At 39.5% G+C, this 20,165-nt stretch overlaps 1 protein-coding gene across 3 annotated transcripts in view; it reads left to right on the forward strand.

Moving 5' to 3' along the window:
• The window catches only part of kcnj5 (potassium inwardly rectifying channel subfamily J member 5), a 64,832-nt gene that overhangs the window by 15,176 nt on the left and 29,491 nt on the right, over positions 1-20,165 (forward strand). Inside the window, exons 1-3 of one of the 3 annotated variants that reach the window (XM_016994967.2) lie at positions 7,942-8,081; positions 9,220-9,286; positions 14,143-15,089. In XM_016994967.2, the coding sequence (XP_016850456.1) occupies positions 14,150-15,089 (940 nt within the window). In that variant the 5' untranslated portion in view covers positions 7,942-8,081; positions 9,220-9,286; positions 14,143-14,149. Of the gene's footprint in view, positions 1-7,941; positions 8,082-9,219; positions 9,287-14,142; positions 15,090-20,165 lie in introns of those variants that run through there. The other 2 variants (XM_062960899.1, XM_008114363.3) reach the window with 2 other exon arrangements.

Below are 20,165 nucleotides of genomic sequence, written 5' to 3' on the forward strand. Positions count from 1 at the left end.
AATAATAATCTTTATTTTTATACTCCACCCCATCTCCCTGAAGGGACTCGGGGCGGCTTACATGGGGCCTTGCCCGATAAAACAATCAAACATCAAAACACAGCAACAAAACAGTTATCCAATAAAAACATCAATTACAGTAAAAACAATCATTAAAATCAACATAAAACATACAATATTAACACTGGAGACTAATTCATAGAACCCAGGCAAAGTGCAACATGTGCCGAAATGGGGAAGGTAATTTCACAGTTGAAATGGACAAAGTGCAATATAGCATTGGCTCATGTAGTTTTTGACCTTTAGGCCCACTCCGAATAAAAATGAGTCTAATACTATCCATTCGGATTATTAATTTTACTCAAGACATGTTTCCATTTAGTATTGCAGTGGTAATACTGCCATGGTAGCTTCCACATTGATGAAGTGAGATATCCTTTTAAAAGAGCTCTCCAAGGTGCTGAACTCCCATTCCACAAACAAGTTCAGCACTTTGGACACCTCCTTAAAAGTTTGAAAGAAAGCTTGATGCAGATGCACTATTTTACTAAAGGAAGCTCACACTGTTGAATAGAAAATATTGAGAGCATTGTTACTCATTCCCTTGCTAGGGCAAGTGCAAACCAGAAAAAACTAACCCATTTGTTCCAGAAATAAAATCACAGGGCCTCACTTCCACTGCATTCACTTCCTCTACCACTGACCATTCTTTTCAGTGACTGAATGCCAAATGTTTTGTATAGAGATCTTTGAGAAGCCTAGCTCCCTTCCCACTTCCCAACCCCCCTCCCCATTCCAAAGCTAATGGGGAAACTGAGAAACATTAATCTCCCCGCTTTCCTTCCATCAGTGGTGTATTTCCAGGACTAATATATTACAATGAAACCAGCAGTCAGCAGCTGGAGATCTATTATACCAGGCAGTGAGGTTACTTTCTTGCTTTGGTAAGGTAACTATTGTCAATCAATCCCCTTTGTACTTCTGACGGTAGTTATCTCAGGCAGCTCTTGAAGGATTCCATTGTAAGCTGGCATTAATTTTCCTCTCCGCTGTTAGAAAGTGCTACTGCCAAGGTAACAAAAAAAACCCTTCCAAAGATGAAATGCATGCAATTTCATTACTTGGCTGAGCCAAGATTACATTTTGAATAGGGAGTGAAACAGGGAAGGTAGGAAGACACAGAGGACTCCATTTTATAGTGCTCTGCAGTGCACTGGGGTTGAGACACACCTCCTTTTTGCATCATCATCACCAGCAGCAAATGCCAGATTTGCAAGTTCTTACTTTCAAATGCATCCTCCAGAATCAGGGCAAATGGTATAGGGTGGATACATACTTTTAGGCTATGAATCATAATGCCAGCCATGGCTTTGACTGTCTGTGTCAGGGATACAGTTGTGATACCTTGTATGGCATGTTCTGCATATCTGGATGAGGTTCAGTCAGGTGACATCTCCAAGGTCTCCTCCAACTCAGTTGTTCTGTATTTCCATAGGCCATTCAGCAATATTTAGAGATGCCACCTAGCTAAAAGTAAATGTCATTCTGCTGAACAGTTGCCAGAAAATAACATTTGGCCAGAATAAAATTGTATAATCAGCTGATATTCTTGTTTCCCAAATATCCACAAGATGTTTACAAAAGGAGAAGGAGTTAAGGTGTTACTTTTTCAGGATGTGTGTTTTTTTAATTTTTTTATTTATTTACAGTATTTATATTCCGCCCAGCTGCGCCACAGCCCGGCCCTGTTATGTTCTCTTTATGTCTCTGTGGCTGTATGCATGTACACACACACAATAAGACAGGGATGGATTCGATCCACAGTTCCACTTTTTAATAGAGTGAACCCTTGATATCCTTTGAGGTTTGGTTCCAGAACTGTTTATATGTCCAAACCTATGGCTGTTTATGCCCCCATTGTATATAAAAAGTGTATTGAAATGGTGTACCTTATACCAATATATATTTGCTGTTGGAATTAAAACAAATATTTTGAAACTATGGATGAATCTGTGGGTACAAAATCTGTCACATGAAACACTGGTTGTATTTGATTTTTTAATATATATTTTAAAGAAAAATAGTGCTTCCAGAAGCCTCCAAAGTTGCCATTTTTTATCAAACAAGGCAAGTCTCACCTTTATATCTTGCTTTCAACCAGTCACTTGCTTTATTTACACCCCATATCTTCTCCAAAAGAGGGAAACATATATTGACAGTGTGACTGAGCACTCACCATTATAGCTAGACAATAAATCATTTTCCCTAATGGCACAATAGTAAAAATATCCTATTAGTAATACCTGGGAAAGTTACCTTTCTGAACTGGAACAATAGTAACAAATTGAGCTATCAAAATCTTGAATAAAGCACACTGATCCTTTGAGAAACCTATCCTTTCAGGTTGAGCATAGGATCAGAAACTCATTGCCATCTAGATGTTTTGGATTCCACCTAGTTCACAGCCACCATGAAAAATTAGTAGCCATATGCTACTTTTCTCTATAACAGGGACTAAGTCAGTTTGCAACAAATTAAAGCAAAGTGACCTGAATACAGTTTGACACAAAAGTTTAAACATTATTAAATAAACAGTTGCAATAAAATGCTACATTCAAATGGAAAGAGAACAAAGAGGGGACCAGTCGGGCATCCCATGGAAGGGAATTCTACAATTTGGGAGCAGCCACCAAGAAAGTTTTTCTGAATTCCTGCCGGGCTGTGGCACAGCTGGCTAGTAACCAGCTGCAATAAATCACTACTGACCGAGAGGTCATGAGTTCAAAGCCCGGGTCGGGTTAAGCCCCCGACCATTGAATAGCTCGGCTTTCTGTTGACCTATGCAGCCCCAAAAGACAGTTGCATCTGTCAAGTAGGGAAATTTAGGTACACTTTATGCGGGAGGCTAATTTAACTAATTTACAACATCATAAAAACTGCCAGCAAAAGACGAGGAAAGGAATGAGGAAGTACAGCCACTAGTGGACAGTGAAGCAACAGCTCCCCCTGTGGCCGGAATCGTGAAGCTGGAAAAAAATGTTAAATGCCTCTGTGTCTGTCTATATATGTTGTTTGTCTGTTGGCATTGAATGTTTGCCATATATGTATTCATTGTAATCCGCCCTGAGTCCCCTTTGGGGTGAGAAGGGCGGAATATAAATACTGTAAATAAATAAATAAATGTCTTTTAGATAGCTGGGACCCAAGTAATGTTGAGCTTTAAAGGTAATAACTATGCCTGAAAATAAACTGACTGCCAGTGAAATTGTTGCAATGTGGTAGTTATTAGGCTTGATCGATCCATGAAAAATTTGATTCTAAACTCGTTTCAAAACTAGAGGGGGCATTTTTTCGTTTTTGTTGCTAATAACGAATTTGGCCCCCAAAATTTTTCGAAATTAACGAAAATTCGTTATTTTCGAAATTAATTCGTTAATGGCGGACGCGCATGCGCGGTGGCCCAAAAACAGCCCGAAGGGGGGGGGACTTAGGGGGCTCTCCCGCCCTCATTTTTTGAGTGATCTTCTTCAAACTTGGTACAGTGGTAGAACACATTTAACACTGATAGCTCACCAAAATGTGGAACGTTTCCCTTATCCTCTGATTTTTGGCAAATTTTCATAGCTTTTATAATAAACCATTTTTTAATAATTGCAGAAATCTGTTCCTGGTTTGAAAGTCTTATTTCCTGTTAAATTGGGTTGTCTTTACTGTGAAAGTCATTGCTCTACTTCAGAAACTTTGTTTTTGTGGCTGAAACTTTGTTAAATTGGTGTAGTCCCCGGCTGAGACACAAGCAGCCCCGCTTGTGTTTGAGAGCGGTGAAGGGACAAAGGCACCCCCTTCTTTCCCCAAAAGGAGTTGTATTTTGTACAGGGAAGTATGGGATATGCAACTCTTTCCCAAACTTGGCTTAGGATTATCAGGAAGCGTCCCCGGCTGAGACACAAGCAGCCCCGCTTGTGTTTGAGACTGGGGAAGGGACAAAGGCACCCCCTTCTTTCCCCAAAAGGAGTTGTATTTTGTACAGGGAAGTATGGGATATGCAACTCTTTCCCAAACTTGGCTTAGGATTATCAGGAAGCGTCCCCGGCTGAGACACAAGCAGCCCCGCTTGTGTTTGAGACTGGGGAAGGGACAAAGGCACCCCCCCTTCTTTCCCCAAAAGGAGTTGTATTTTGTACAGGGAAGTATGGGATATGCAACTCTTTCCCAAACTTGGCTTAGGATTATCAGGAAGCGTCCCCGGCTGAGACACAAGCAGCCCCGCTTGTGTTTGAGACTGGGGAAGGGACAAAGGCACCCCCTTCTTTCCCCAAAAGGAGTTGTATTTTGTACAGGGAAGTATGGGATATGCAACTCTTTCCCAAACTTGGCTTAGGATTATCAGGAAGCGTCCCCGGCTGAGACACAAGCAGCCCCGCTTGTGTTTGAGACTGGGGAAGGGACAAAGGCACCCCCCCTTCTTTCCCCAAAAGGAGTTGTATTTTGTACAGGGAAGTATGGGATATGCAACTCTTTCCCAAACTTGGCTTAGGATTATCAGGAAGCGTCCCCGGCTGAGACACAAGCAGCCCCGCTTGTGTTTGAGACTGGGGAAGGGACAAAGGCACCCCCCCTTCTTTCCCCAAAAGGAGTTGTATTTTGTACAGGGAAGTATGGGATATGCAACTCTTTCCCAAACTTGGCTTAGGATTATCAGAAAGCGTCCCCGGCTGAGACACAAGCAGCCCCGCTTGTGTTTGAGACTGGGGAAGGGACAAAGGCACCCCCCCTTCTTTCCCCAAAAGGAGTTGTATTTTGTACAGGGAAGTATGGGATATGCAACTCTTTCCCAAACTTGGCTTAGGATTATCAGGAAGCGTCCCTGGCTCGGATCCCTTGTTTCCAAAAACACTTTTGCGTGGAAAAAAGAAAGGAGAAAGCCCACCCCGCCCGCAAGGAAAAAAACACCCACAGGACAGCCCTTTGCAAAAACAAAAGAAAAAGAAAGACCCAACTAACACACACCACCCAAACTCAGCCAGCCACCCCACCTTTTCTCCCGGTCTTCACACAGCCATGCTGTGACGCAGCAATCTTTCCTGCCTGCCAGTGCCTGCACCAAAATCTCCCTTCCACCCTCTCCAAAATTCCCAGTGCGACTGAGCCACGAGGCGTGTGCACGCTCAGGACGTCCTACCAGCCCCTCCCCCTGGTTAAACGTGCTCTCTGATTGGCTACAAGGTGCAAACAACATGCTAGATTGCCCCAGTGGACTTAAACAAGTTTGGATGATTTGCCAAAGCATTTTTTAAAAACGAAAAAAAAGGCGCCATAACGGAAAACGGCCAATTGCGGTTCGAAACCGCGATATCCAGGCGTGTGGACAACCAAGGTTCGATATTGCTTCAAAACAAACGAAAATAACAAATCAATAACGGTAAATGGGGAAAACGAATTATTTGAGCAAGCCTAGTAGTTATGCATTCCCCGTAACCTTTCATCATCCCTTGTCAGCAGTATTTTGGACCCACTAGCCTGACATTTACACAGCTTTCCACTTTTCATTCTGCACATGCTCAATTGCATTTTCCCTGTCTTCACATTTTTAAAATGAGATTCCAGCTCTTCTCGGAGAAAAGGCACTTTGCCCATCTTGCGAGGTACAATGGTTTGAAATAGCAATCCTGTGATGAGAGGTTTGCTTGGCTTCCTTCCCTTTGAGTGAGATACTAGGCCTTCACTTAATGTCACTCCCACCCCTCCAGCCTTGGCTTGTGAGCAAAAAAGCAGCATGATATGGAGAAACTTGATAAAAAGCCTCTTTGTGCCACTGATAACAGAACTATACACAGCCTTTTCCTCTCCTTTTGCAGCCATAGCAGCTTTCAACAGCCTGTCCTCAAGGAGCAAGGAGCTTTGTACCGAAGTGACATATTTATTATCCTTAGCCCTGTTTAGTCATGGAGGGTAAACACAGGGTGGTCCATGTTACTTGACGGATTCTATGGCAGGCTGTGCTCCAATGGGAGAAATGCACAGCAGCTTCACATGCCGGCGCCTGATTTTCCTGCTGGCAAAAACATACCACTAGTACAAATTTCCCCCATAAGCAAACACACAGATTATGATGACTGCACCTGACTTAGGCACTTGGTTTAATTTGAACTGGGCTCAAAAATGTAAGCACAAAACAAAAGAGGGAAAGTGCGCTTCTATGAAATCCATTGCACTGTTTACATTCTTGATGCTTCAGGGAGGTGGGGAAAACTACTTAGCATGCAATTTTGCCCATGTCGCCTCAAGGAAAATCCCACTGTGTTTGAGTCTGCATTGTACTTATTGGAAGGCAGGATGTCTTTAACAAAGCTTGGGGGTTCTGGGATACAGTTCCCAAAATCCACCAGCAATCCACCGATTGCTGGGAATGCTGGAGATGTAGTCCCAAAAAAGTAATTTTTCCAAATTCTGAATGTCAGGATTCAGAATGAACCTGAAAACATGGCTCTTCCGTTGTGCTTTTGGAGAGTAATTACTACATACATCCTCTCTGTTGCTTTCCTCCAATATCTATCCTCCAGATTGTACCACTGTTTTATGACCCTGTTCTTTGTGGTTTTTATTCTTATTTCTTTTCTCACCCTGAGTTTTAACTTAGTGTTCATGTGGCCCGCCCTTGTTTTTGTTGTTCTTCTGATTTTGTGTTGTAATGAATATTATCATTTATTGTATTGTTCAATGTGTTATGATTTGTTGTTCTTTTTATATTCTGTTATATTGTATTGTTCTGGGCATGGCCCCATGTAAGCCACCCTGAGTCCCCGTTGGGGAGATGGTGGCGGAGTATAAATAAAGATTATTATTATTATTATTATTATTATTATTATTATTATTATTATTATTATTATGTCCCTCCATGTAATATTGAACATAGGTTTCTGTCTTAGCCTTAAATTCAGTATCCATTCAAGATTGAATTATATGACGTATTAACATTACGTATTAACGTATTAACAAGGGGCCGGGCTTTGGCGCAGGCTGATAAACAGCTGCTGCAATAAATCACTCTGACCATGAGGTCATGAGTTCGAGGCCAGCCCGTGGCAGGGTGAGCACCCATCAATTAAAAATAAAATATAGCCCCTGCTCATTGCTGACCTAGCAACCCGAAAGATAGTTGTATCTATCAAGTAGGAAATAAGGTACCACTTATAAAGTGGGGAGGTAAGTTTAACTAATTTACAAGGTTGGAATGAGGAAGTGAGGAAGTGCCATCAGAGTGGATGATGAAGCAGCTGCTCCCCCCTGTGGCCAGAATCGAACATCCCCTCAGGAGAAGGTTAAATTGCCTCTGCGTCTGTCTGTCTGTCTGTCTGTCTCTGTCTCTGTTCCATGTGTTTATGGGCATTGAATGTTTGCCCTATATGTACATAATGTGATCCGCCCTGAGTCCCCTTCGGGGTGAGAAGGGCGGAATATAAATACTGTAAATAAATAAATAAATAAATAAATAAATAAAATAAATTCTGAGTGTCAGGATTCAGAATGTATATCCCTCTATGTAATATTGAACTGCAACTACCATCATGTTTAGCTAAACAATGAAGGATCATGAGATTTGCAATCCAGGGACAATTGAACAGCCATAGGTTTCTGTCTTAGCCTTAAATTCAGTATCCATTCAAGGTTGAATTATATGACGTATTAAAAATATGCCCTGACTGAGGAACAGGAAAATTATATGTTTCTTGCCTGCCCCACTTTATATACACCAGCTTTTGTATATTTGAATCCAATTAGTTTAATTTCGCATTACAGTGTGTCTTTATTGTTTTTATGTTACATATAGAAATTTTAAAGTGGATAGATTTGGTCTGAGAAACGGTCAACACTAATAATGGGTGGTTAGTTTTTCCATGTTTTCCTTATCTTTGTGATCTCTCGCTTCTCTTTCTGCAGCAGTTGTGCTGAAGCTAATGGAGAAATGACTGTCCCAAGTCTACACAAAGCATGCAAGACTATGATGGGATCTGAACTCAGGGTTTCCAGGAACAAAGCCAACATCTTATGTCTTCTACTGTACTGCCTCTCCTACTGAGGTAAGGCTTCCTTCATAGACTCAGAGTTGCTAAGATTTCTCATTACCTCTAGCTGCTTCTATAAAACCCAAGATGACAACAAGTTTCTCTTTTTTAGCTCAAATTATATATTGTTCTGTTTTTAGGAAGAAATGGATAGCCACACAATTTATTAGCTGTAAAAGGAAAGGTTGTCTTGAGTAGGGTTGCCAAACTGAAAATTGGAGAGGATTCCTGGATCTTGAATGATCCTTGTTTCACATCCAGCCAACAAGGAACAACATCTGAACTTCACTCTTCTGCAATAAGGGGACTGGAAACCTCTCGTTTTCATATTGGCAACTCTAGTCTTGATATATTGAGACATCTCCATAAGAAAACATAACCCACCATGAGATATTTCCATTCCTGCAAGAATGAGATACGGCTTTTTCATACTTATTCTTTGTTGTGCAAACAACATTGATTTGTTGCAAAATTCAATGTGCAAAAAATCTTGGAAATTAAGAAAATGCAGAAAATTATTGAAAAATGTGCAAAAACAATGTAAATTCACTCAGCAGGGAGAACATCTGGACTATTTTATTCTTCCCTGAGAGAATGCATATGAACCTAGGTCAGTGATGGCCAACCTATGACACGCATGTCAGCACTGACACGCCTAGCCATTTTTGCTGACACGCTGCTGCATGCAGATTGATTGGATGACTATGTCTTTTGTGGCCAAATTTGGTGTGATTTGGTCCAGTGGTTTTGTTGTTTACTCCATGGGAATTATGCACATTACATTTCTATTATTCTGTTATTATTGTAGTATGTTATTATATTATTACTATCATATTATTATTATATTATTCATTATTCATGACTACATTGAAACTAGAATAGAGAGAAATCAGCGTGGAAACTGCAAGAGGTACCATAGATTGTTGTACATGGAAATAATGGTAGTAAATAGCTTTTGATTTATTAAATAGTTATATGTTACAATTATATATTTTTGTTATTTAAACTATATATATCATGAAATTAAGGTTTTTTTCTTGAAGTGACACACCACCCAAGTCATGCTAGTTTTTTTGGTGAATTTTGACACACCAAGCGCAAAAGTTTGCCCATCATTGACCTAGGTCTTGCCCACTTCTTATGTTTCCTTCAGCAGACCTCAGGACCAGAAGGTTCCTAGTTCAAGATGGACGGATACATTCAAGATTTAATTTCCTAGGGTGAGCTCTTGAAAGAAGGCAAAGCCAGGGAAGTGTCTGAAATCTGGATTTCAGTTTGACTCATTCAAGGTCTGCCTCACCATTGAGGCCACTATTAATAAGCCATTTTAGTTCTTTTCAGGGTCTGGGTATGGAAAATATTGGCATCCATTCCTCCTTCATTCGCCAAATTTGTACTATTGAATAGAGCAGGGGTCCCCAAACTAAGGCCCGGGAGCCGGATGCGGCCCTCCAAGGTCATTGACCTGGACCCCGCCCTCAGTTTTAGACTTAGGCTCCCCCAAAGTCTGAAATGACTTGAAGGCACACAACAACAACAATCCTACTTAACTTGACTATCTCATTGGCCAGAAGCAGACCCACACTTCCCATTGAAATCCTGATAAGTTTACAGTATGTTTGTTGGTTAAAATTGTTTTTATTTTTAAATATGGTATTGTTCTTTTATTTACCAATATTGTGCTATGGTAATAATATAATATATTGTGTATACATATTAATAATAATATTATAATGTAATACAGTATAATATTTATTTATTTATTACAGTATTTCCACCCCACCCTTCTCACCCAATAGGGGACTCAGGGCGGCTAATAATAATACAGTACAGTCTCACTTATCCAACATAAACGGGCTGGCAGAATGTTGGATAAGCGAATATCTTGGATAATAAGGAGGCATTAAGGAAAAGCCTATTAAACATCAAATTAGGTTATGATTTTACAAATGAAGCACCAAAATATCATGTTAGACAACAAATTTGGCAGAAAAAGTAGTTCAGTACACAGTAATGCTATGTAGTAATTACTGTATTTATGAATTTAGCACCAAAATATCACGATATATTGAAAACATTGACTACAAAAATGCGTTGGATAATCCAGAACGTTGGATAAGCGAGTGTTGGATAAGTGAGACTCTACTGTACAATATAATAATATTGTATAATATAATAATATTGATTATATATTATATATTAAATGTAATACAGTAGAGTCTCACTTATCCAACGTAAACGGGCCGGCAGAATGTTGGATAAGCGAATATGTTGGATAATAAGGAGGGATTAAGGAAAAGCCTATTAAACATCAAATTAGGTTATGATTTTACAAATTAAGCACCAAAATATCATGTTATACAACAAATTTGACAGAAAAAGAAGTTCAATACGCAGTAATGCTATGAAGTAGTTACTGTATTTACAAATTTAGCACCAAAATATCATGATGTATTGAAAACATTGACTACAAAAATGCGTTGGATAATCCAGAATGTTGGATAAGTGAGTGTTGGATAAGTGAGACTCTACTGTATTACTAATAATATTATGGTATAGTGGTATAGTACAATATAGTAATAATATATAATGCTAATATTGTGCTATGCTAATAATATAATATATTGTATGTACATGCAACTTGTAAGCTGCTCTAAGTCCCCTTTGGCGTGAGAGAGGGTGGGGTATAAATGCAGCAAATAAATAAATAAATAATTGTTGTTGGGGTTTTTTTTTTTGCACTACAAATAAAGACATGTGCAGTGTGCATAGGAATTTGTTCATATATTTTTTTCAAATTATAATTCGGCCCCTCAACAACCTGGGGGACCATGAACCGGCCCTCCACTTAAAAAGTTTGAGGACCCCTGGAATAGAGTGAGTCCTTTAAAATAGTTTGTACTTTGGCTCTTATATTGTGTTTCCATTCTCTTCATAAACATCTCTGTTTTGCTCTGATGCTTAAACCGTATTTCAGCAGAAGTGTTGAGTTATTATAGTGCTGGAAATATAAGGACTGAAAGGTTACTTCATTTGAAGCGGATAGGATTCTTATTTGGAGAGGACAATTTGCTCTCTCAGTCTTTACATCCCTGATTCAGTCTTTAAAGTTTGAGCCAAAACTTAAGGCAGACACAGTCTCTTAGCCACTTGGCTTAGACTTATGCACTCGCTTTTCCAAAGACACACCAGTCTAAGCCCACTGTTGCTTCAGCTCACCTCCTTTCTAAAGTGGAAAGAAGATCAAAGATAGAGAATGCACAGGGCTGGTTAGATTTTAATAGGATTTCTAATGTACCAGCATCATAATGCATGTTGCTATCTTCTTTCTTTGATGTATTGAGGCATTGGTAAGCAGTTTCTCCACAGGAGATTCTTCCTTTGTCCAAAAATGAATGCAAACTTTCACGAAAGAGTCTTTCTTCTTCTTCCCCTTCCTCTCAATGGGAACAAAGGGGTTCCATTAATCGGCGTGGTACCTTTTGGTACTTCTACAGAATTATTGGTTTGATGGAGATTATATTTGGGGACTTTTGACAAACCATTTGCATTTATACTTTGATATCTAAGAAACCTGGATTAATTCGTCTAGGCATTTTTTGTAGAAAAGTAACAACAACTCTTTAATGAGCAAACTGTCTAAACTAAGCGATCAGAAGACTAGGGAGAGGAGTGTTGTTCTTAATGGCAATATTTGACAAAGATTTGTTATTACTGGTGCTGCACTTTCAAATTATCCAGCCTATAAAATGTGCTGTGCTCTAAAATTTAGACAAACTTGTGTATTGCTATACATATTCATAGGTCTTTACTATTAAGATTTCTGATATTGTAATAGCATGATGAGAAAAATAATCATTATGAAATTATATAAAGCTACAAACATTGCATGAGACGGTCACTCAGAAAATATGTTAAACCTAAGGCAAGGATGGTGAGCTTGAATGGAGCTCTATGGCTGGCTAGGAGCAGCGTTGGCACAATCAATGTTAATGGTACCAAAGTCCATTCTGGATACTGTCTGAATCAAATCTGATTCTGTTGCTCTGGGATATTCTGGTGATTCCAGCAAACCTGGGAGTATCCCCCAACTTTGCTAAATGCAGGACAAAGTTGGTTTAGACTGAAAAATTCTGCAATATTCACTGGAATCCATGGTGCATCATGAAGAAGTCCAGTGATCCATTCAGAGTGAGTCTGGAGTTTGAGGATTATGTAAACAGGCCATGTGTTATTTCTGAGCCAAAGGTCCCTTATTTCAATAGGTTCCTATATTACCTGTGGTTTCACGTATTCATGTGAAATCCAGATACATAACTCCCATAGATACGGTGGCTTGTATACACCTGTAAAGAAAATCATAAGAAAGCAGATCCCAAAGGCAAAGGTCATCGCTCCATGTGTGGGCCGGGCTGTGGCGCAGGCTGTTGAGCAGCTGCAATAAATCACTCTGACCATGAGGTCATGAGTTCGAGGCCAGCCCGTGGCGGGGTGAGCACCCATCAATTAAAAATAAAAAACAACCCCTGCTCGTTGCTGACCTAGCAACCCGAAAGATAGTTGCATCTATCAAGTAGGAAATAAGGTACCACTTATAAAAGTGGGGAGGCAAGTTTAACTAATTTACGACTTGGAATGAGGAAGTGCCATCAGAGTGGATGATGAAGCAGCTGCTCCCCCCATGGCCAGAATCGACATCCCCTCAGGAGAAAGTTAAACTGCCTCTGTGTCTGTCTCTGTCTCGGTTCTATGTGTATATGGGAATTGAATGTTTGCCCTATGTGTGTATAATGTGATCCGCCCTGAGTCCCCTTCGGGGTGAGAAGGGCGGAATATAAATACTGTAAATAAATAAATGTGCATCTTTTCAGATTTTCTACCATCCCACCTATCTTGGTTTATAATGAAAGGATATCTGATTTCTTATACAGAAACCAGGGAAAGTTGCTTTTTAAACTATAGATCCCAGCCAGCATGAGCCCTTACTTTGGCATTCTGGGAGAAGTTAAATTTTTCAAGTGCTCAATTAATCCATAATATTGCACTATTATACATAAATATTTATCACATTTAAGGGCCAATTTTAACCATCCAGAAGATTCTTAAAGTGGCATATAAATTTTTAAAATGGGCCTGATGAATGACAGAAAAATGAAAAGCAAGAGCAGAAATTTTTTTAAAAGAGCTCTAGCAGCATAAAGCAGATGCAGTTTCCAAAGGCATATCAAAAGAAAGCATCTCAGCTGACAACAGAGCTCAACAACTGGTGAGTCTGCCTGGCAACAGCATTCCACAAGTGAGACACTACAATAGAGAAGACTCTAAATCCTGATTTTTAGACATTGCTAGCTGTGCCCGGCCACGTGTTGCTGTGGTGAAGTATGGTGGTATGGGAAATAAAGTATTGAGGAATTGGTGGTAGTTAAGGTAAAGTGTAAAGGTTTTACCTTACATTAAGTACATTATAAATGGGTTATATAGCTGTGTGGAAGGGCCTTGAGTCTACACTGCCATATAATCCAGTTAAAATCAGATAATCTGTATTTTATAGGCAGTGTGGAAGAGGCCTAAGTGAGGCCTAACTCTGCCTGTCCCCATGGCTGAGTGGGTTGCTAGGAGACCAAGTGGGTGGAGCTTAGCCTTCTAACTGGCAGCAATTGGATAAAAACAATTATTCCTCTCACTCTAATTAGGACTTTAATTTTCTTTTCTTTTTGTTATATGAACTTAGAGGCATGGATGAGGGGTTGTGCTGCCAAGTTTAGTGTTTCTGGGATGTGTAGTTTTGTTGTTTTGTCCTAGGCTGAAATTTCATTACCCTTTTATATATATAGATATTGCACATAGAATTTTCTGGTGTAATCTCGCTATTGAAAACTTGTAGTTCAGACATCTTCAGTCTGCATCCTCTGAGTGTGTAGCTGTGCAATTCTTATAATCCCTGCAGTGTGTGGATATGCTCATTGTCGTTGATGGGGATTGTAATACAACACATCTGGAGGAGACCAGGCTGAGGAAGGATGTTATCATTCTCCAGAGTAGTCTTTTCAGTTCTGTTTCTGTTTCTTTCATGTAGCCCCACCATGGCTGGAGATTCTAGGATCTTCATGAACCAGGACATGGAAATTGGTGTCACTCCAAGAGAGCTTAAGAAGATTCCCAAGCAAGCCCGAGATGATATCCCGATTGCCACCGATCGAACACGTCTTTTGGCAGCGGAAATCAAAAAACCCCGCCAACGCTACATGGAAAAAAGTGGCAAGTGCAATGTGCACCATGGAAATGTCCAGGAAACCTATAGATATCTCAGTGACCTCTTTACCACTTTGGTGGACCTCAAGTGGCGCTTCAACCTTCTTGTGTTTACCATGGTCTACACCATCACTTGGCTGTTTTTTGGTTTTATTTGGTGGCTCATCGCCTACATTCGAGGGGACCTAGACCATGCAGAAGATGAAGACTGGATCCCTTGTGTCGACAATCTCAGTGGATTTGTCTCAGCATTCCTGTTCTCCATTGAGACAGAGACCACAATTGGATATGGCCACCGGGTGATCACAGAAAAATGTCCTGAGGGTATCATATTACTTTTGGTTCAGGCCATACTGGGCTCTATAGTCAATGCATTCATGGTGGGATGCATGTTTGTGAAGATCAGCCAACCAAAGAAGAGGGCAGAGACCCTCATGTTTTCCAACAATGCTGTGATTTCAATAAGGGACGAGAAGCTGTGTCTTATGTTCCGAGTTGGGGACTTACGAAATTCCCACATTGTTGAGGCCTCCATTAGAGCCAAGCTGATAAAATCCAAACAGACCAAAGAAGGGGAATTCATCCCTTTGAATCAAACAGACATTAATGTGGGATTTGACACAGGGGATGACAGGCTGTTTCTGGTGTCCCCACTCATTATCTCTCACGAAATCAATGAGAAGAGTCCCTTTTGGGAGATGTCCCGTAGCCAGATGGAAAAAGAGGAGTTTGAAATTGTGGTCATTTTGGAAGGGATGGTGGAAGCCACTGGTAAGGCCTCTTGACAATATTGATGTTGTTGCTGCTAGTGTTGATTATCTATCTATTTATTTATGATTTCCCTCATTTCTATCCCGCCCTTCTCACCCGAAGGGACTCAGAGCGGCTCACAATCTGGCAAAAAAATTCAATGCCAATATACAATACAAGGAGATAAAACATAAGAAACTAAAACAATTGGATAATTTAACAAAATACAATAAATACATTACAAACCATCTATATATATAAATGAGTGATGGCATCACGGTGACCAACAAAACAACAAAACTACAGGCCCCCCAACCTCGAAATTTGACAACACAACCCATCATCCATGCCTCTAGGTTGATACAACAAAAAGAAGAGAAAAGTAAAGTCCTAATTAGAGGGAAAGGAATAATTGTTTTTATCCAATCGCTGCCAGTTAGAGGACTAATCTCTGCCCACTTGGTCTCCTAGCAACCCACTCAGCCCAGGGGACAGGCCGAGTTAGGCTTCACTTAGGCCTCCTCCACAGATTATCTAATTTGCACTGGATTATATGGCAGTGTAGACCAGTGCCGGTCCAAGGCAATATTGGAGTGTAGGCAAACAGAAAGGTTGGCGCCCCCCCCCCCAAAAATAGGTGCAAACCCCCCCCCCCTCCACACACACACACACACACACACACACACACACACACACTATTTAGGTGTGGAAACCTCACTTGCCTTGTACAGTATAAAATCCTTGAACCATTCATCCGCAAAACCTTGTACATAAACCTTAACCCGCACCAAATCAAAGCCAACATAATTCACTCATCAAATGTCTGCTCACAAAGCCAAGTCTTTACTTTTTATAATTATAATTATATTGATATAATAATTGCATATTACATGTAATAATGCTAATATGTCTTATAATATACTACAACTTACGATATAGTATGAGTCTATATCTATAGAGTCCTGATTTATGAATCTAACATGAATAGTAAAAAATCTTGATTTACCTGATCTCTGGACTTGGGTTATAGGAAGTAACTTTATTCTGGTTCATTCATTCACCATCTCCTTGTAGTGGTTAGCTGTTCTTCTCTGTGATCTTTAATACATTTCCTTCGTATCAATAGATAATCAATAAAAATGCTGGGAACTACACAGCACATACACTTTAACACTGGTTTATGTAACTACCTACATCATTCTAAGTAAAAGGGGGCCCGGCATGGTCAGAACAATCCAGAAAGAGTGGCATAATTACTAAGCTGCCTTACCACATTTTGCATGGGAAAGGACATAAAGTAGAGTCTCACTTATCCAAAGTTCTGGAGTATCCAACACATTTTTGTAGTCAATGTTTTCAAAACATCGTGATATTTTGGTGCTAAATTCGTAAATACAGTAATTACTACATAGCATTACTGCGTATTGAACTACTTTTTCTGTTAAATTTGTTGTTAAACATGATGTTTTGGTGCTTAATTTGTAAAATCATAACCTAATTTGATGTGTAATAGGCTTTTCCTTAATCCCTCCTTATTATCCAACATATTCGCTTATCCAACGTTCTGCTAGCCCGTTTATGTTGGATAAGTGAGACTCTACTGCATTACCATCTCACCTTTTGTAGGATTCATAAGTCCAGAATCTAACTGATAATGCTGAATAGCTAAACGTTTTTGTCTGGTTCTTATAAGCATGATTCTTATGTCTGTATGGGTGATCATTTCCTAAAAATCTCTTGTAGAAAAACCAGCAGTGAATCCTTTGAGTATTTGCAGGAATGTCCTGCCCAGCCAGCTGGGAACACAGAGCTTTCCGTGTTAGCTAAATCCCAATAGGGAAATACAGCATTGGCTAAGAGAAGTTCATCCAGCTGGGAAGCAAATAGATGCACCTGAGACAAGACTGATGTTGGATTTGTTTCAGGAAAATGAATGTGCTAGCAATATAGATAAATAGATAGGTGATAGACAGATAGATGACATTTCAGTGTCACATAGAAACCAAATATGTTGTATACAAGCAGTTCAAGGCAAAGAGAGGGACGTAGAAAAAGAAATAGGCCAATATTGGAAACGTCCAATTTTGGGGGTCATCAATTTTTCCTAACAGAGGATTGGTGTGTCAATATATCAATGAATTCCATATTGAAGAAAACCAGTGGTTCTCAGCCTGTGGGTCCCCAGGTTTTTTGGCCTACAACCCACAGAAATCCCAGCCAGTTTACCAGCTGTTAGGATTTCTGGGAGTTGAAGGCCAAAACATCTGGGGACTCCAGGTTGAGAACCATTGCTATAGACATTCTTGTCCCTTATAAGCAGAACTAGCTAAAATTACTTCTTTTGGGCAATTCCACTCCAAATCCTCCAGCCGCTTTTCCAAGCTCTATTTATGTTGTGACTGAATCATAGGCAGTAGTCAGGAACTTGTATAGAATAATAATAATAATAATAATAATAATAATAATAATAATAATAATAATAATAATAATAACCACCTTATTCTTATACCCTGCCCCATCTCCCCAAAGGGACTCGGGGCGGCTTACATGGGGCCATGCCTGGACACAACAATAAAAGCAGAAACAAAACAATAAAACAAATCAATCAACAATAAAACATCAACATCGATAAAAGCAGTCATAAAAGGTCAACATACAAAATAAAATGTTAAAATCATGAATTGAATTCAAGGATCTGGGCCAAGGTGCAAAATATATCGAAGAGTATAGAGTGGAGTATAGAGTGGAGCATTCATTTCTTCCTTTTTATGTCCTATTCAGACCATAGGTAAATAAATGATCTGAAACACAACTAAGCAGCACTGAATTCAGTTAAGCTCTTGATCCTTAGAGACATACTGTCTGTCATGGAAATTATAGGTAAATTAGTGACTAACAAAATTGAGGTAAGCTTGATGTTTACTTCCTTGAGTGCTATATATTCTAGGCCAGGGGTCCTCAAACTTTTAAAGCAGAGGGCCGGTCCACAATCCTTTAGACTGCTGAGGGGCCGAATTATCATTTGAAAAAAATACGAACAAATTCCTATGCACACTGCATATGTCTAATTTGTAGTGCAAAACAACAACAATGAAAGAACAATGTAATATTTAAAAATGAAAACAATTTTAACCAACATAAACCTATCAGGATTTCAATGGAAATTGTGGGCCTGCTACTGGCCAATGAGATAGTCAAGTTAATTAGGATTGTTGTTGTTGTGTGCCTTATGTCATTTCAGATTTTGGGCGAGCCTAAGTCTAAAATTAATTAATTATTTATTTACTACATTTATTTACTATATTTATATCCCACCCTTCTTATCCTGAAGGGGACTCAGAGCAGCTATATGTACGTACATAATATTATATTATTAGCATAGCGCAATATTAGCATTATATATTGCTATACTGAACTATACCACTATACTGTAATATTATATGTAATATATAACATATAATTAATATTATTATATGGTATTATTAGTATTATATTGTATAACATTATAATATTTTTATCAATATTATATGTATATACAATATATTTCAAACCTAGCAGTTTGAAAACATGCAAATGTGGGTAGATCAATAGGTACCGCTCCGGCGGGAAGGTAACAACGCTCCATGCAGTCATGCCGGCCACATGACCTTGGAGGTGTCTACGGACAACGCCGGCTCTTCGGCTTAGAAATGGAGATGAGCACCAACCCCCAGAGTCGGTCACGACTGGACTTAACATCAGGGGAAAACCCATACCTTTACCTACAATATATTATATTATTGAAACTGATATAAACATATTATATTATATTATAAAACTGAGGGTGGGGGCCAGGTAAAGGACCTTGGAGGGCCGCATCCGGCCCCCGGGCCTTAGTTTGGGGACCCCTGTTCTAGGCCCTAAGGAGATTGTTTGACTGTTCTACTAAAGGAAAAGAAGGAAGAAGTAGACTGATTTCCTACAAATTAAGACTCGCATGGATTCTCAGACTGATGGAGACTGAGAATTGTACAGGGAGTGAGCTTTCAATCAGGGTCAAAGGAAGGGACCAGAACTTTAGAACCCACAGCTTGGGTATAGAGTTTTTTTGTATGACAACTGTGAGAATCCTTCTGCTAGTTTGGCCACCATTGGAACTGGAATCCTAAAAGGTATTTTTCTAGGTTGTGGTCACACTTCATGGGGACCCTCTTTCTGGATGGTGATGCCAATTGAGTTCAGAGAGGAAAAAACTGGGAGCTCTTATATCAGCAGGATGGTGAATCTCTTCTGGGGTTTTTGAACTATTCTATGTACTGGATCTCTTTTGAAGATAAGGTCCACCATCTGTCTCCTTTAAGATTTGGATTGAAAGAGCTGTTAGTCTTTGATAATGAAGACTGCTGCTCATCAGCTGCTAAAAATCCAGTGGGAAGAAGAGAATGGGCCACACTCCAGAAAAATATGAAGTTGGCAGCATTTTTACAGTCTTGGTAAAATAATCACTTGCCTTGTTAAATTGAGTGATGTATTTATATGCTTTAAAGTCTGTATTTCTCCCAAAACTTGTAGTGAAAGAGGCTCACAAGATTACATATTTTGATAAAAACACCTCGAGATATAAATAAAATACAGTAGAGTCTCACTTATCCAAGCCTCGCTTATCCAAGCTTCTGGATTATCCAAGCCATCTTTGTAGTCAATGTTTTCAATATATCGTGATATTTTGGTGCTAAATTCATAAATACAGTAATTACAACATAACATTACTGTGTATTGAACTACTTTTTCTGTCAAATTTGTTGTATGACATGATGTTTTGGTGCTTAATTTGTAAAATCATAACCTAATTTGATGTTTAATAGGCTTTTCCTTAATCCCTCCTTATTATCCAAGATATTTGCTTATCCAAGCTTCTGCCGGCCCATTTAGCTTGGATAAGTGAGACTCTACTGTAATAACACTCAAACCACATTAAAAACAAATGTAAAAGTTCATAAAAACTATGCATACCATATCCTTAGCAGCCACTTCATTAGCAAAGACTAACAGCTCTTTGTGGAAAGAAGAATAAAAGGAGGTAGCCAATCTAACCTTGCCTCCCACAGCCTGGGAGTA

The sequence above is a fragment of the Anolis carolinensis genome, unplaced genomic scaffold (genome assembly GCF_035594765.1).
Source record: "Anolis carolinensis isolate JA03-04 unplaced genomic scaffold, rAnoCar3.1.pri scaffold_8, whole genome shotgun sequence".
Taxonomy (NCBI): domain Eukaryota; kingdom Metazoa; phylum Chordata; class Lepidosauria; order Squamata; family Dactyloidae; genus Anolis; species Anolis carolinensis.